Genomic DNA, 14523 nt, shown 5'->3' with positions numbered 1-14523 from the left:
TTGGTTATCGAACCAAAACCTAATAAAAAAAATGGTTTTCCTTCCATGAATAGAGAGTCCAATTGAGCGAAGTAGAACTGAATTTTAAGTTTTAGAAGTACAAATATCATTTTCACCTCTTTTTGAGTTGTAAAAATTTCTAAAATCACTGAAGAAACATAAACAACACCACTCATATTTCGCAATGCTAATAGATTCGGGATGCTTTAAAGTTTAGAGGCATTCGAATGGAGGTTGTTCAACAGACTTCCCTCATCACCCCACCCACAATAAAAATAGAAAAAAGAAGAATAGGACATATTCAGATATTCAATTTCATATTTTTAACGTTACATCAATAACACAATCCTTGTTGATGTAGATCAAACATTGAGCTTAACGAACAGATTAAGATTACACACAAGTTCTGGAATATCAGCCAACATTCATTCCAGTACAGATTAAAAGATTTTGCTTGGAAAACTAAACGCTGAATGAAGTGGCCATGTTACAAGTTGAGAAACAGAATGTATCAGTTTCAAAGTACCAGCAAGTATCAAAAGCAGAAATTAAGATCCATTTGCAGGTCGAGATGATTCCTGAATATCAATGTCTTTGACACCAGCAGTTATTGAGGTTTCATCGTCAGATGCTTCTTCCAGTTGGGATCCATTTCGTCGCAACTCTTTAATTTTGAGAAACTCGTCATAGTGATCTTTCCTATGCTCCTTAAAGCTCCTGCGCCTCTCCGAATCAGAATCTGATAGGCCAAAGTAGTTTTTGAGTTAGTCATCTAGTGTAAAAACAAAAGATAAGAAAAGTAAAGCATCACACATTGCAATAATACATTGAAATACCGAGGGCTGCTAAAAGGAGGCATGAAAATCAACAAATGACCGTTTAGGGGCTAAGCACAATACTTTTCCAAGTTCCAACAGAGTCGAACATTTATAACCATTTTTAACAACTAGTACTATTACAATTCTAAAAACTAATTTAGTCAAAAGAACACATGATTAAGTGATGATACATGCTATACCATCTAGGAAACATGAGTGCATACTTGAACCAATAATAAAGGCAAAAGACAGACCTTCTTCATCTTGATCCATTGCGCCTGCATCATCATCAGATGATGTCCAGCCTGAGTGATGTGAGCCAGTTTTACTAGAGGAGCCTACATCATTAAATGAAGATGATGTCGCTAGTATATTCAATGCATCTTCAAAATGATCCCCGAAACCTTCTCTTCTCGAAGGAGATGATGAATCTGCAACAGTAGGATTGTAGGAACAAGTTATAAGCCAATATACACCATATACAAACCACTTGAGCTATGTGGTTCAACAATCTTTAGTTATATACACTTGCAAATCTGACCAATACAAGAATTTCATTCAGCGGATTAACGTCATATGCAATACTGCCTTTAATTTTAACATCTGTAAAGTTGCAACTAAGATTTTATCCATGCATTTCTTTTTCAAATTCAAAACTCTATAAATACAAACTCATTTCTTTTATTTCGTATATTATCTCCTACAATGTCACGGTATCCTATGTTCGTGAAAACAATCATGTGTCCAACAACTTTGAAGAGGTTGCTGTTTGGACAAAAGGAGGAGGTAGTAGTGCTAGTGCGGAAAGAAGTTGAACGTGTGTTCAGAGTTTTTTAATCATGTGGCCATGTGGGGTTATAGTTAAAGGCCTGACACGTTCGTGGAATTTAGTCTTGGGACCTATTTACTTTAATAATTACAACTGAAACTGTATATACATACCACCATCATCTTCATCGTCAATCATGGGATGGTACGGTGTCTTTGGTTCAGTTATTTTCTGCCTGACAGGTTTGTTTGCCTCAATTTCAGCTAAATTATCTTCATTCCATTTCACTCGTGACCTAGCACAAGAAACAAAATGGCCAGCATTAGCACAAATGGATGATAACCAAACATTTTTAATATTTAATAACCTACATTCATGTAGCTAAAGCCTGAAGGGTCATGACAGTCACAAGAGGGATATTAACCACCACATTACTGCTATATACGTACAACATGTTGGCAAGCCCAATTTAACAAATCACGGGAGCAATCACATCTCATTATCTACAATCTGGATATCTCATTTCACCCCTTAAAGAAAGCTCTGTGTTTCATGACAGGTTGATATTAAAAAGAACCATTTTACTTCAAACAACAAAATTCAGTCACAAAATCCAAATCCAATATACATCATGCAATAGAGTATTATGACAAGCAAACATTCAGAACAAAATAAGATACGATACAATAGTAATGTGCCAAGGGAACAATATTCTTGATTGTCAACTTGATAAATCATTTAATAGTCCCAAATCATACTCTGCAGCAGCAAACTGATAACTCAGATAACGGAAATACAGAAACAACTTAACTCTTATCAAATTATCAAGCCTCAACCGATACTAAACAACAAAATCAAAACATATAGCTCATAAAGCACCTTCTGATAGTACATATTCATACAGAGAGATAACCTAAAGTGGAGATTAACAATTTGGGAATATCAACATTCCATGAGATCATTTTCGGTCGGACGAAACAGAGAGTGTTATGATTAAAATTTCCCCAAACGAAAAAAAAGGAACAAAAACAAACTAGAAAAACCTAACTAATACATTTCATATTCGATGTTACATAAACTGTTACAAAAGGGACAAATAAAGGAATTAAAATCATTCAAGACCTCCATGCCTAAAAAACGAGGTCAAAACCAATAATTTTGACAAGGGTAAAACTACAGATGTTGAAACAGAAATCAATTGAGAAAGAGAATAAGACTTTCATACATTTGATGATACACGATGGATTTCCTTTTGGGTTCCTTCCAATATGCTGAGCTGCGAAATGGAAGCAAAATTATGAGTCTTCCCTCTTCGTTTTGCAGTTCGGATTCAGGAATCTGGAATTTCCTTTATTTGCTGCCTACACAATGACAAATATACCCCTTAATACGCCGATACAAAAGTCATACTATATCGGCCGGGTTGAATGAATCGAACTATCCAGATTCCATTCCAAACCCATTCGCTAAGATTCGGGTAAATTTCCCTTCAACAATGTATTTCATATTTTCTTTAATGGGAATATTAAAAATTGTTGGAGTTGTTTTGATGAAAATTTCTCATTACGACTTAATTACAACTATTGAGTTATATGTTAAATTTTCAACGTAACATAATCGGTAAAGCACATGTATCAAACAAGCGAATATCGCTAAAAAATTAATTGGTTTTAACAAGCAGATATCGCTAAAAAATTGATTGGATTTTAGCGGTAAACTTGACACTGTTATTCTAGTAATAATGAAAAATAAAGTGAATAAAATTTAGGATAAATAACTATGATTAATCGTACTTAATTGGCCGTTGACATTAATTTTCGTTATAATTTCCTTTTTTTTTCTTCTGAACATGTAGTAGTATTAGTAGTTTTTTCTTTTCGGAACGATTGAAGAAACAAAGCAATCAATTGGGGTTAACGATGCGATGCCATCACCAAAATTAATAGACAAATCTCGCCTCGTTCAAAACTTCAAACCATTTTGCTACGCCTAAACTACCGACACATTTGGGAGCTAGTTCCATTCATTTCATTCTTTAACAAATAACAACCGAAGGTACGAATTCCTATCACCTAACGTTTCTTTTTCAAATTATACGGATTTGTGTGTTTTGATTTCTGTTGCATTGCCACTTGTTTCTTGATCCCGATTATTCGAGCCTTCATTTGTTTTTTCTAGACCTGTACACGAATTCTAATGTGTTTGAATGCTGGATCGTCTCGGTGTGTTTTAGGATAATTTGGTTGAAATCTAATTGATCAATACGCAGGCGGTGTGATGCTACTTACCTTTCTTTACATTCGAGTTATCAGATGAGATTTGGGTTTCTTATATTTGTTCACTGGTGCTCACTGAACTAAAGCAGTCATGGGTTTTGAAATGAAAGATTGGGGTATGAATTGAATTTTAAGCTCTTTTAGTGGAGACTCATTCTCGGAGTGTTTTCGACTCGCATTTCACTCGGAATGATATTGATGATCGGCTCTTAAGGAGATGCATTTCACTCTGTGTCTCCTTAAGAGCCGATCATTAATATCAACATTTACTTGTGCATTTGATGAAGAAGACCAAAGCCAATGCAAGTTATATGGAATGCAACATGTTTGTGGCGTACTCTTTTTAGCTGAGAGGTATCCTAGCAATTCAGACTGTAGTCATGGCAATGTAAAAATCAGACTGTCTGATGCATTTGGTTGAGCGTTATAGCCATCCATAAGAATGATTTATTTTTATTTGGTTGGGGTGTGGTATAGTTGTTGTTACCTTACCTCTATTACTTTTTTTATCCTTGTTTGCAATGTTGCCTATTTTTTCGGATCATATAATCTAGGAGTATATATTTGTAAGTTTCACCCTACATGCTCAACATCTATCCATTTACTTACAGGGACTTTTTTTTTTTCTTTTTGTTGTAGCCTGTTACTGTTAGCTTCCTAGTTATTTTCATAAACTTCGTAGAAGATATAACTGGAGAACCGGAACACTCTGAGTGATGTTTTCATTATTTTATGGACTCTGGAAGTACATGTTCACCAAGATGGAGTTTCATGTTCTCATTCTTGGAATTGACAAAGCTGGCAAAACAGTAAATCGCTAAACAACTTTCTGTGTTTTGCTATATTTTATTTGTTCCTCATGACTTCTGTTTCTTAGACATTACTGGAGAAAGTGAAGTCACAGTATTCAAACTTGGAAGGCCTTCCGCCTGACCGAATTGTTCCAACAGTGGGGCTCAATATTGGTCGTGTTGAAGCGTCAAACACAAAACTCGTTTTCTGGGACCTGGGAGGTCAGGTTTGAAATGCACTCTAGCTTTCTGCATTCATCAACAATATAATTATGTTAGTTCCATTTTACCTTGGCAGCATCATTCTAATCGTTGCATCATCAAACTTATCAAAGTTTGTTCCCTTTCAAATACTCTTAACATGTGTGTTGAGACTTGAGAGGGGAGTGCCCTTTTCGCCATGCATAGTTGGTGTTCCCTTCAAATAAGCTCCCCCCTTCCTTAAGAATAAGGAGGAAGTTTCTACCCAGTTGAGCACACGTTCACTTTGATTATGGGTCAGGCGCAATTCTTTTAAGCGGAAAGGGGATTAAATAGCTCTGCTCTAAACTCTAATGACAATTTCTTTTCAGCAGGCCACTTAAGGGCTTGATTTTTGTTTCCTTATTCTGTTTGAGAAAATTTTGACTGATTAGATACTTACCATGTTTCACCAGCCTGGTCTTCGCTCCATTTGGGAAAAATATTATGAAGAGGCACATGCTGTAGTTTATATAATTGATGCTGCTTGTCCATCCCGTTTTGAAGATTCAATATCTGCTCTTGGTAATGTTTATAGGCAAGAATATTTATAGTACTGCATTACAATGATTCTTCTTGTTGTTATTCGTGTGTTTCTTCATTATGTGTAACATTGTATTCAAAAGGCATTACAATTTGAATTTGGTTTGCAGAAAAGGTTCTTCGGCATGAGGATTTGCTAGGAGCTCCACTTCTGATATTAGCAAATAAACAGGTAAACATCTTGTCCTGTGCCAGAAGGGATGTTCTTGACAATGAAAAAGAGTACTATCAAACACTTCATTTCATAGTCTTATACTTCTAGATCTTGTTAAGTACTCTTGAACTGAGGTTATGAAATAATGGTCACAGATAACCTCACAAGACCATCTGCGTAATCCTGAATGTTACTATATCACAAAACAAATATTGAGGGCCCTCTTAATACAGTCTTTTATTATCTGTTCACCATAAGTTACTAAATCCTTATATATGAAGTAAATAAAAATGTTGCAAAGAAATATCTCTAGTAACTTATTAGATTGTAAATTGCAGGATCTCAAAGATGCTGTACATGCTGATGCACTTGCTCGATATCTGGACCTAAAAAAATTGAACGAAAGAGTTTATGCATTTCAAGCAGTTTCGGCAACTGATGGGTAAACACATTCTTTTGCTTAGACTTTATTTGGTAGGAGAGCAACTGAAGTAGGATATGTTCAGATGTGGACATGACAATTTCTGGGTGTGACCGCAGGCTTGGGATCAAAGAAAGTGTTAAGTGGCTAGTAGATGCTATGGAAAGAAGCGAGAGAACAGATACATTACGAGTTCGTGCTGGATCCAGTGTTGTCTAGAATTGATAGTGCTATAGCAACCTTATAATAGAGTTATATACTAGTATTACACATTGTTATATGCATCTCATGGGTTTGGCATTGAACCGACATCAATCTATAGGTTTCTCATGGCAACGTGGCTGCTGTTTTTTTTAATACTCCATATACCTGCATTTCGCTTCAATTTATATTATCATTATGTGCATTTGTGACATACAGTAGTAATGTTTAAGAACACTGAAATTCTTCAAAAAATCATTCTGGAGTCTGGACCATGTAATCTGAAGTCTGATAATTCAGATTATCCAGATAGATTTACAAAATCAGGAAAGCCTAACCAGCTGCTGCAAAAAGTCACTAGAATGACAAATATTTCAAGTAATTTTAGACAAGGGCATCAAAACAGAACATCTATCTAAACCTAGAAACATGCTACAAACATTTTGTTTGTAATACAGTGGTTGGAATTGTCATTTGGTAGTGGTTCCTGATGAGCTAAGAAGCAGCTGGAATGCGATCTGAAAATGGGAGCTATCCTCGACTGGGATTTCACTGGTAAGCATCTTCACCCCGAACTCAAAACAAGGATCGGCCCATATATCACTTGGATGGGTGACGCCTCATGCATCTTGTTCACATCTTCTATCGGGATTGCACCGGTGAGAGTTTTGATTGCAAACTCGATGCATGGATCCATAACTAAATCATTCAGTGAAGACTTGAGCTTCTTTTCATCACACTCATTCTCTTCAGCAGATGAAACATCTTCCAATGGAAAATTAGTGGAAGCTTCTTCATGCTTGTTGAGATTTCCAGAGTTATTCATCTCTGTACTAGCCAACAGCTTAGATTTGCCGATGGTTTCAACATCCAATTTGCTGTTTGATGGACTCACATAATACTAGCCATGTATACAGAATAATCAGAACCAGTTTCAAAAAACAGTATTCCGCCACAAAAAGTTAGAAGGAATAAGGATTGAGGCTTTTTTTTATTGGTGTCATAATAGATTGTTGCAAGTAGAAGATCAAGTCTAAAGATCTCATACTCAATAAAATACAGCAAAAGACTGAATCTTGATTTATCAGACTTTAATTACCAAAACAAGTGCTTCTCAACATAATATCTAACAAAAATAAAAAAATCAAAATAATCACGTTGACAGATCGGCTGCTCTTCTCAGTTCACTAAATCAAACTGCATGTACTAAATAATAACTATGAACTCATCAGACAACTAGACAAGTCTTACACCGAGGTAACCAGCCACTAAAATCGCATTGCAGAAATAAAAAGTTATGAAATTGAAATAATGTAGTAGTATAGTAACTAATTTACCCTATCTTTTCTTCCAGAGCTCCGAGCTCTCACACAAACTTTCCAGTCCACCGGCAGCCACTCCGGGCGTTCACCATCCATTTCACAATTTTGCACTATTTACAAACAAACACTGACTCCCCCGAAGGCGGCTAGAGGGAGGAGGGGCCGAGGAGAATCAAGCCTGGCGGGCTCGGGCTCGGTCTCGGTCTCGGGCTCGAACACCCTATTGTCCATGTACTTGACCGCCACGATGGCGGACACTTCCCGCATGACACCTCCACAATATCAAGCTCATCTTGCTGGAATTGAGTATATGGCAAGACAAATTGGTATTCCGCCTCTAGGTAGCTTGAGTGCACCGCCACCGCCTTCGGGAGATGATTCGCCAGCGGAGTAGTTTTTTTAATTTCTATACAATTGTATTTTAAATTATGTAATTTTTATTTTTTTAGGATTTTAATTATGTGTTTTTTTTTTTATTTTTTTGAATTTTAAGTTGTATTTTTATTTTATTTTATGAAGTGTGTTTTTTATTAATTGAATTTGTTGGAAAAAAATAAAAAAAGGAAATTGAATGAATAGTTAAGGGATGTGATGATTAAGAGACGGTTAAGAGATGGAGGGTTGCAGGTGTTGTTTCTTAGTTAAGAGATGAGATAAAAAGTACAGTGGGACCCATAAATAGTGAAGAGATGAGCCGGTTAAGAGACGGATAAGAGATAGCGTTGCGGATGGCCTTATAGCCTTGTAATTTGCGGGTCTTCAACGCAATATCAATACTGTTCCAGTTTTTTCATAACAAGAAAAAAAATGATCTTTAATTCTTTTTCTCCGGCTAATAATTTGTTTTGGCAACATGAGGCGTAGCATATTTCCAAGTCAACCCCTTTTTAGATAAATACAAGTTTCTAGCAATATAAACTGTGCTGTGAAGCTTGATTTCTTCACGATATTCACGTTACTGAAGTAAAGTAAACAAGAAAAAACCATTTGAATTAAATAGTTGCATATAATAGGCCTGTTAATTTACATCACATCGAGTTTGAAAGGAGTAACATTCATGTATATGTAGTATTTAATTGTAATTCATTAACTATTACACATCATCAGAATATAAATGATTCTTCACAATCCAAAGAATTCAACAAACTCCCGATATTTATTTCAGAGTTCTACTGCAACATTATCCAATCTATTGAATGAAATAACAAAAGGGAATAAAATCTGTATCTATTTATGTCTTCAATATTCAGATATAGAAAAAGACTGAGAGCTATCTTGGATGATTGGCAAGATCAGTTGTGAAGTGGGTTCGGACCACACGGGACGAGCCTTCGCGATACCACGTGCAGCTTGTTGCTCTCGGCTGTGTACCGAGGAACAACGGAGAAGTGTCGAAGAAAAGTGGAATAAAAGTTAGCCCTCACTCTTGCTTCATTTGCAGCATGGTTGATGTCTCTGCAACTGGAAACATGGAACTCTGCTGAAACAATCATGAATATGAGAAACAAAGTCGAACTAGTTTGGATTCTCATATCCGAATGATTTTTTAAAAGAAAGAAGATCCTTAACTAAAACAAGATGAACTGCAAATGGTGTTTTGTAGAGCTACTTATAGCAAAAGAAACCCTCTTTTTTTTATACATATATGAAGAAAGTCAGAGGCAGGGATGAGAAGCAACGTCTCTACGCGTGCCACAGTATTGCTCAAGAAAACAATGGTTTCACGTCGTGAACTGTTAATAAAATAATTAGTAGTTGACTTTGTGTTTTTCCACATTGTATGTATTGCTTTGGAAAATCATTATTATTTGAATTCCTCTTATAGTGATCTAGTGCAGCAGTTACAAGACATTATAATTTGATGAGATTAAAGCGCTCCTAAATGGGAATAGATTGAGAAAACACAGTAATTGAATTTTTTGGATGGTGTTTTGAGGTCAACTCTGTTGCAGGCGTGACCTAATTATATATAGCCTACTAATCTAAGAGACTTCCCAGTGTCATTTTCTGTGCAAGTTTTGTGTGGATTTAATCTTAGAGTTGGTCATATCCATTTATCAATTCAACTATGCAGTGACATTAATTCATTAAGTATTTAATTTTAGAAATTTGATATTAATATACTAGTATCAAATCACAAGGAATATCTGAAAAAATAGCATAAACAAGTGGTTGACATTACATGGTTTCCTTGAACAGACAGGCCAATGACATCTTTGTTTATCTTCTTCACCCTCACGTTTTACTTGGTCAACTGATAATCTTGTGTTCTTTTTAGAATGTGTTGTACCACTGAATCTGGTACGGATATTGAAACAATACTGATTAAAAAGATATGGAGCACCAGTTGTAAGACAACAGAATTAATTTGACAGACTCTTAAAATAAAATGAAATGAATAACAAGTCAAAAACTGCAATCTCCGTATCTACATTTCTGTCTTTACAATGTACAAGCAGAGCAAAAATTATTAAAAAAAAAAAGAAAAAAGAAGGAATTAGTGAAAGAAATCGTCGAAATGAAAAGTCCTTGAAATTCCATGAACGACGAAGTTCTTGGAGGAGAAGATGTCAGGCCTAGTAATCTGGACTCCATTTAGAGCCAAATTTGGAGAAAAATTAGCAATGTGGAGATGAGAGGCAGGAAGCAATGTAGTGAGCGATGAATTCCCCACCGCACTCAACTCCACATAACTAAATCTCTGTCGCAGAATGTGAAACCTCACGATTCTATCCAAGAACGGCGACGGCGAAGACAGAAACTCAAAATTCGGCGCCGCAAGCACGGTGACGGAGGAAAGATTCGCGTAATCTCGAAGAATCCCATCCACAACCGCGTTCAATCCGATCGCGAATGAAACAAATCCATTGGAGCTCAAAACCCTGATTATCCCTTTCCACTCCACCGCCCCTTTGCTGCTCTGGCTGGAGGCGGCGTCGAAGGGCGCGGAGACGCCGTGGACGGCGAGAGGGCCGTGGAGGAACATGTCGGGGTGGGAGACCAAGACGTGGTTGATGGTGAGGGAGGTGTAATTGGTGGAGTTGGTGATGGCGAGGGTGTCGTCGGCGGCGAGGGTTTGGAGGCAGAAACCGGGAGGTTTCTTGAGGAGGGCGGACATGGGGAGGGTGGCGGGGACGGCGTGGTAGCGGAGGAGGTGGCGCATGGAGGAGGGCGGGAGGGAGAGGAGGGAGATGGCGGAGTCTTGGATGGCGAAGAGGGTAGTGTGGGGGGAGGAGAGGAAGAGCTCTGGGGAGATTTGGAGGAGGGTGGCGGTGATGTGGAAGCCGCCGTGGAGGCGGAGGGCGAGGGAAGCGTTGAGGGCGAGGGCGTGGGGAGTGGGGAGGGGGTTGGTGGAGGGGTAGTATCTAGCGGTGGAGATGGCCATGAAAGCGAGGGTACAACACATGGCCAGGTAGAAAGGGGCGTGCCACCAGTGTGAACACGATGACTCCGCTGCTGCCATTCCCAATTTTCAACTGCTAATATTTCTCTTTCGGCGCTTTACTTAAAAAGATGGCACAAAACCAGGAAATATCAATCGTAAAAACTGAATTCAAATTACTGGGATTTTTATGTGTTGTTTAGAGGGCCGGAAAGCATGAAAAGATACAGTAAAACTAATTTTATTTGAGAAAACAACCAATTGTGGAAATAGTAGTAATTGACAGTAGTTTCAATATCTTACTCCATGCAAAGTTGTAACTTTCAATATTTAAGCATATTCTTTTTATTTTTCTTTAAATTTAATTTTATATTTATTATCAATAATTTATTGCACTAAATTAGAGTATATAAATATTTTTGAAATTTTATTATTACTTTTATTAAATAAAAATGAATTATTAAGTTAACAAATGCAGAAGTAAAATATTTTTTTAATTCTAATTTCAAATAAGTAGCGATTATATTGTATTACTACAAATTTATTAAGTACTAGTAGTATATTACTCTTAAAATTTATTTTTATGGAGTAATATATACAGTATTATGAATTGAAACACCACAAATGGAATCTGAATCTTATATCACAAAATTCTCGTGTGGGCAACCTTTCCTGCAAGTTGTAATTTTGAGCCTTTTAGCATTTCTGCCTTTTTCCTTTTCCTCTAGCTCGCAGTGGAAAAATAAGAAAAGACTGGAACCTAAATAGTTGAATAAATTGGCGTATAAAACCCAACTTCATAAGCTTCAAATCATTATTGAGCCAAAAAAAAAAATAGACAAGTTGTGATCTACAAGGGCTGTCATAAGATAGAAATGATGTAAACAAGGGTAAAGTATATCATTCAACCCTATTTGCATTAACATATTGATAGTATTTCACTCCTTTTTCTCGACATCAACATCAGCAGCAGCAGTGGTGGTTTCCTCAGTTTCCTTAGGAGCAGCAGTCTCCGATGGACCATCTTCAGCAGGTTTAGCAACATGACCCTCGGCAGCTTCTTCTGCCGGTTTAGCAGCATCACTTGGAGAAGTATCGGTTGCTTCACTTTGGGCGGCACCATCGGTTACTGGCACGGTTGTCTTGACAGTTCCCACCTTCACATATTTGCTCATGAACTTGTATTCCCAATCTTGCAGAGCTTCCATCTCAAACACGCCCAGCCCAGTAAGATCACCATTAAGATCTTTATCCTCGAATGACATTTTTGCAAGAGCTCTACTAGCATCCTTCCCCGCAAACAATGCATAAGGTCCACCAGGTCCATAAAACATCCTGCAACCATAGAATGACCCCAACTACACAAATTCAGCATTTGACACTTTGAATTTAAACTTGTACTTATAGGGTCTAAAATTCCACTTCCAGCTTCCTTAAGAAGAAGAAGCACTGGATTGATACATCATGTAAAATACCAGAAGTGACAGCAATGTTGGCTTACCAGTGTTTGCAGACCTCAATAGTTAATTATGACATGTAGCATCTATTCTACTTATGTAAAGGATTACTCTCACAGTGGGCAAAGTTCCAAAGTAGGTAAGTCTTATTCACTAATCATACGTGAATTTTAGTATCTATCTATGTTGTCACTTGCACAATGCTCGGCAAACAGCAACTTAAGAGTTCATTTTGTCTCCCAAGAGTTGATTATATGAATTCTTCACTCGTTCAACGTATAAGCTATGTTAGCTTGTGTTAGATAGGTGGCGACAAGCTGGCAGAGTAGTGGAGCATGGCAGAAAAATAGTTAATTGTAATTATCAATCAAATTGAATATAGAGTCAAGTGATTCTCTCAGCTGAGTTGATAATTGGCAGTATAAGATGAAATACTGCTGATTTAGCAATTACAAACAAGTTAAGTGCCTAATCCAGAGTAACTAGACAAAGGAAATTATTATAACCACTAGTTAAGAATAGCAAATAAAAGATGAGCATCATCAGTGCTTTTATGTTATAAGTGTAGAATATGGCATATACATACTATACAACTAGATTGCTGAGTAGAAGAATTGTTAACACAGTGATATCAAATGGTAGTATAAGTTGCAACAATCAAGATCCAATTAGATGGAACAAAACGAGGAATTAAAGAGGGAAACTTCAGATCCCTCACCTTACCCGATTTGAGGAACAAGCACAGTCCTCGCTGAATTTGCACAAACATTTATAGGCGCAAAAGAAGATTGAACACTTCATGAACCTTACAAGAAAGGTAATGACTTGTACTGACCTATTGACTTATCTTCTTCTTTGGAACTTTAGTTAGATATGAACAGTATCTTAAGCAAACAGAATACCGAGTATAAACTTTTATAGCATATTTTTATTTCTAAAGAACTTCTCTGTTTTGGTCGTTAAGAGTGAGGAAAGCTAGAAGATACAAGCAATAAAATTCATTGAGACAGCGACTAGGAAATACTCACTCAAAATATCTTATTGAGTAAATCTTTTTGCACAATTGCATAGAAATGGGGAAGGAAAAAACACCCCAAAAAAGTTCAATCACTTTCCCAAGAATCCAGAAGAAAAGGAAGCTCAAAAGTGAGAATTTAAACCATGGAACAACAAAAAATAGACATACGGAATCAATCGGTCAGCCATATAAAGAACAAAGGGAATTCACTAAACCCTCCTCTTTAGCAAATACACACCACAAGCCAGAAAATCAGTTCAAAACCGTAACAAATTGAGAGCACACCGATCTCAGCAACATCAAATCCACCAAAACAGAAATTTCGATAAAACGGAAAGGAATAAAGTATATAAAAAACAGGGGAAGAGGGAGGAGATGGACCTGCTCTGCGTGACATCATAGATCTGGCCCTTGATGGCCATGAGTAGAGGCTTCTCGGAATTAGAGCCATCGTAGAGTTTCAACTCCTCTGCGGTGATCTCACCAAGCTGAACAGGAGGGGGAAGAGGCTCCATCTGTTCCTCAAAGCCTCTGGACCTGTCATGGGCGTGGCCGCCATCAGAGGAGCCGAACAAACTGGAGACAACGTAGTAAAGCGTGAGGCCTAGAGCAAGAACCGTGAAGAAAGTAGCCGGAGATAGCCCTGTGTAGGCGGTGATCGATTCTTTCAATGTCTCCCACAATTGAAGGGCCATTGCGCTCTAGAGAGAGAGAGAGGGAGATGATGGTTGGTGGGTAAGAAAGTGACTGGAAAGCTTTGGCGACGAGTGCTACTAATTGAGTCGGCTATTTGGACTATCTGACTTATAGAAATATTATCCAATGCTGAATTTTTATTTTGTTTATCAGTATAATTAAGTTTGTTTTTACTCCAATCTTTTCCTTTTCAATTTCAATTTGATATAATGAAATAAAAAGAGTAAATGGCCTTTTTTTTATTAATTCACACCAATATTAAATCTGTTTCAAAAGAAATTAGAGGCTCACACAGTCAAACCTCAAATATACATGGACCACTAGGCATGGGGATTGGCCAAATGAATTAAAAGGTTTGAAAAGTTTATGCAATTAAAGAAGGTACCCCATATTTGAGTAGTTCATTTAATAATAATAGAAATGAATAAGTAGTAG

At 37.1% G+C, this 14523-nt stretch overlaps 4 protein-coding genes across 4 annotated transcripts; 1 reads left to right on the top strand and 3 right to left on the bottom strand.

The window, feature by feature from the left end:
- Positions 1–298: 298 nt before the first annotated feature.
- Positions 299–2962, bottom strand: LOC121793748 (protein phosphatase inhibitor 2-like). The gene is made up of 4 exons (XM_042191783.1): positions 2813–2962; positions 1761–1882; positions 1073–1249; positions 299–739 (listed from the first exon to the last, which is right to left on the bottom strand). Coding segments are annotated over exons 1-4 (492 nt in total). The 5' UTR covers positions 2815–2962; the 3' UTR covers positions 299–548.
- A 460-nt stretch (positions 2963–3422) lies between these two features.
- On the top strand, positions 3423–6427 carry LOC121797469 (ADP-ribosylation factor-related protein 1-like). Its single transcript, XM_042196232.1, has 7 exons — positions 3423–3642; positions 4503–4672; positions 4741–4881; positions 5311–5419; positions 5548–5609; positions 5930–6033; positions 6132–6427. The coding sequence occupies exons 2-7, from the start codon at positions 4580–4582 to the stop codon at positions 6229–6231; spliced, it is 609 nt and encodes a 202-aa protein (XP_042052166.1). The 5' UTR covers positions 3423–3642; positions 4503–4579; the 3' UTR covers positions 6232–6427.
- Positions 6428–9940: 3513 nt separating this feature from the next.
- Positions 9941–11056, bottom strand: LOC121794548 (fasciclin-like arabinogalactan protein 21). Its single transcript, XM_042192752.1, has one exon. The coding sequence runs from the start codon at positions 10996–10998 to the stop codon at positions 10033–10035; it is 966 nt and encodes a 321-aa protein (XP_042048686.1). The 5' UTR covers positions 10999–11056; the 3' UTR covers positions 9941–10032.
- A 646-nt stretch (positions 11057–11702) lies between these two features.
- Positions 11703–14177, bottom strand: LOC121794689 (membrane steroid-binding protein 2-like). The gene is made up of 2 exons (XM_042192969.1): positions 13774–14177; positions 11703–12252 (listed from the first exon to the last, which is right to left on the bottom strand). The coding sequence occupies exons 1-2, from the start codon at positions 14085–14087 to the stop codon at positions 11856–11858; spliced, it is 711 nt and encodes a 236-aa protein (XP_042048903.1). The 5' UTR covers positions 14088–14177; the 3' UTR covers positions 11703–11855.
- Positions 14178–14523: the final 346 nt, after the last annotated feature.

The sequence above is a fragment of the Salvia splendens genome, chromosome 3, assembly GCF_004379255.2.
Source record: "Salvia splendens isolate huo1 chromosome 3, SspV2, whole genome shotgun sequence".
NCBI lineage: Eukaryota > Viridiplantae > Streptophyta > Magnoliopsida > Lamiales > Lamiaceae > Salvia > Salvia splendens.
Note: the sequence above shows the minus strand (reverse complement) of the source record. Positions and strands in the feature narration are given on the sequence as shown.

What these genes read in the sequence shown, in the direction of transcription:
- LOC121794548 (XM_042192752.1), bottom strand. Translation starts at nt 10,998, where the DNA reads ATGGCAGCAGCGGAGTCATCGTGTTCACACTGGTGGCACGCCCCTTTC.
- LOC121797469 (XM_042196232.1), top strand. Translation starts at nt 4,580, where the DNA reads ATGTTTTCATTATTTTATGGACTCTGGAAGTACATGTTCACCAAGATG. An exon ending in TTGACAAAGCTGGCAAAACA is followed by an intron (nt 4,673 to 4,740) that starts GTAAATCGCTAA and finishes TCTGTTTCTTAG; the next exon opens with ACATTACTGGAGAAAGTGAA. An exon ending in TGATATTAGCAAATAAACAG is followed by an intron (nt 5,610 to 5,929) that starts GTAAACATCTTG and finishes TGTAAATTGCAG; the next exon opens with GATCTCAAAGATGCTGTACA.
- LOC121794689 (XM_042192969.1), bottom strand. Translation starts at nt 14,087, where the DNA reads ATGGCCCTTCAATTGTGGGAGACATTGAAAGAATCGATCACCGCCTAC. An exon ending in TATGATGTCACGCAGAGCAG is followed by an intron (nt 12,253 to 13,773) that starts GTCCATCTCCTC and finishes CTATGGTTGCAG; the next exon opens with GATGTTTTATGGACCTGGTG.
- LOC121793748 (XM_042191783.1), bottom strand. An exon ending in TGACGATGAAGATGATGGTG is followed by an intron (nt 1,250 to 1,760) that starts GTATGTATATAC and finishes CTACTGTTGCAG; the next exon opens with ATTCATCATCTCCTTCGAGA. An exon ending in AATGGATCAAGATGAAGAAG is followed by an intron (nt 740 to 1,072) that starts GTCTGTCTTTTG and finishes TTGGCCTATCAG; the next exon opens with ATTCTGATTCGGAGAGGCGC.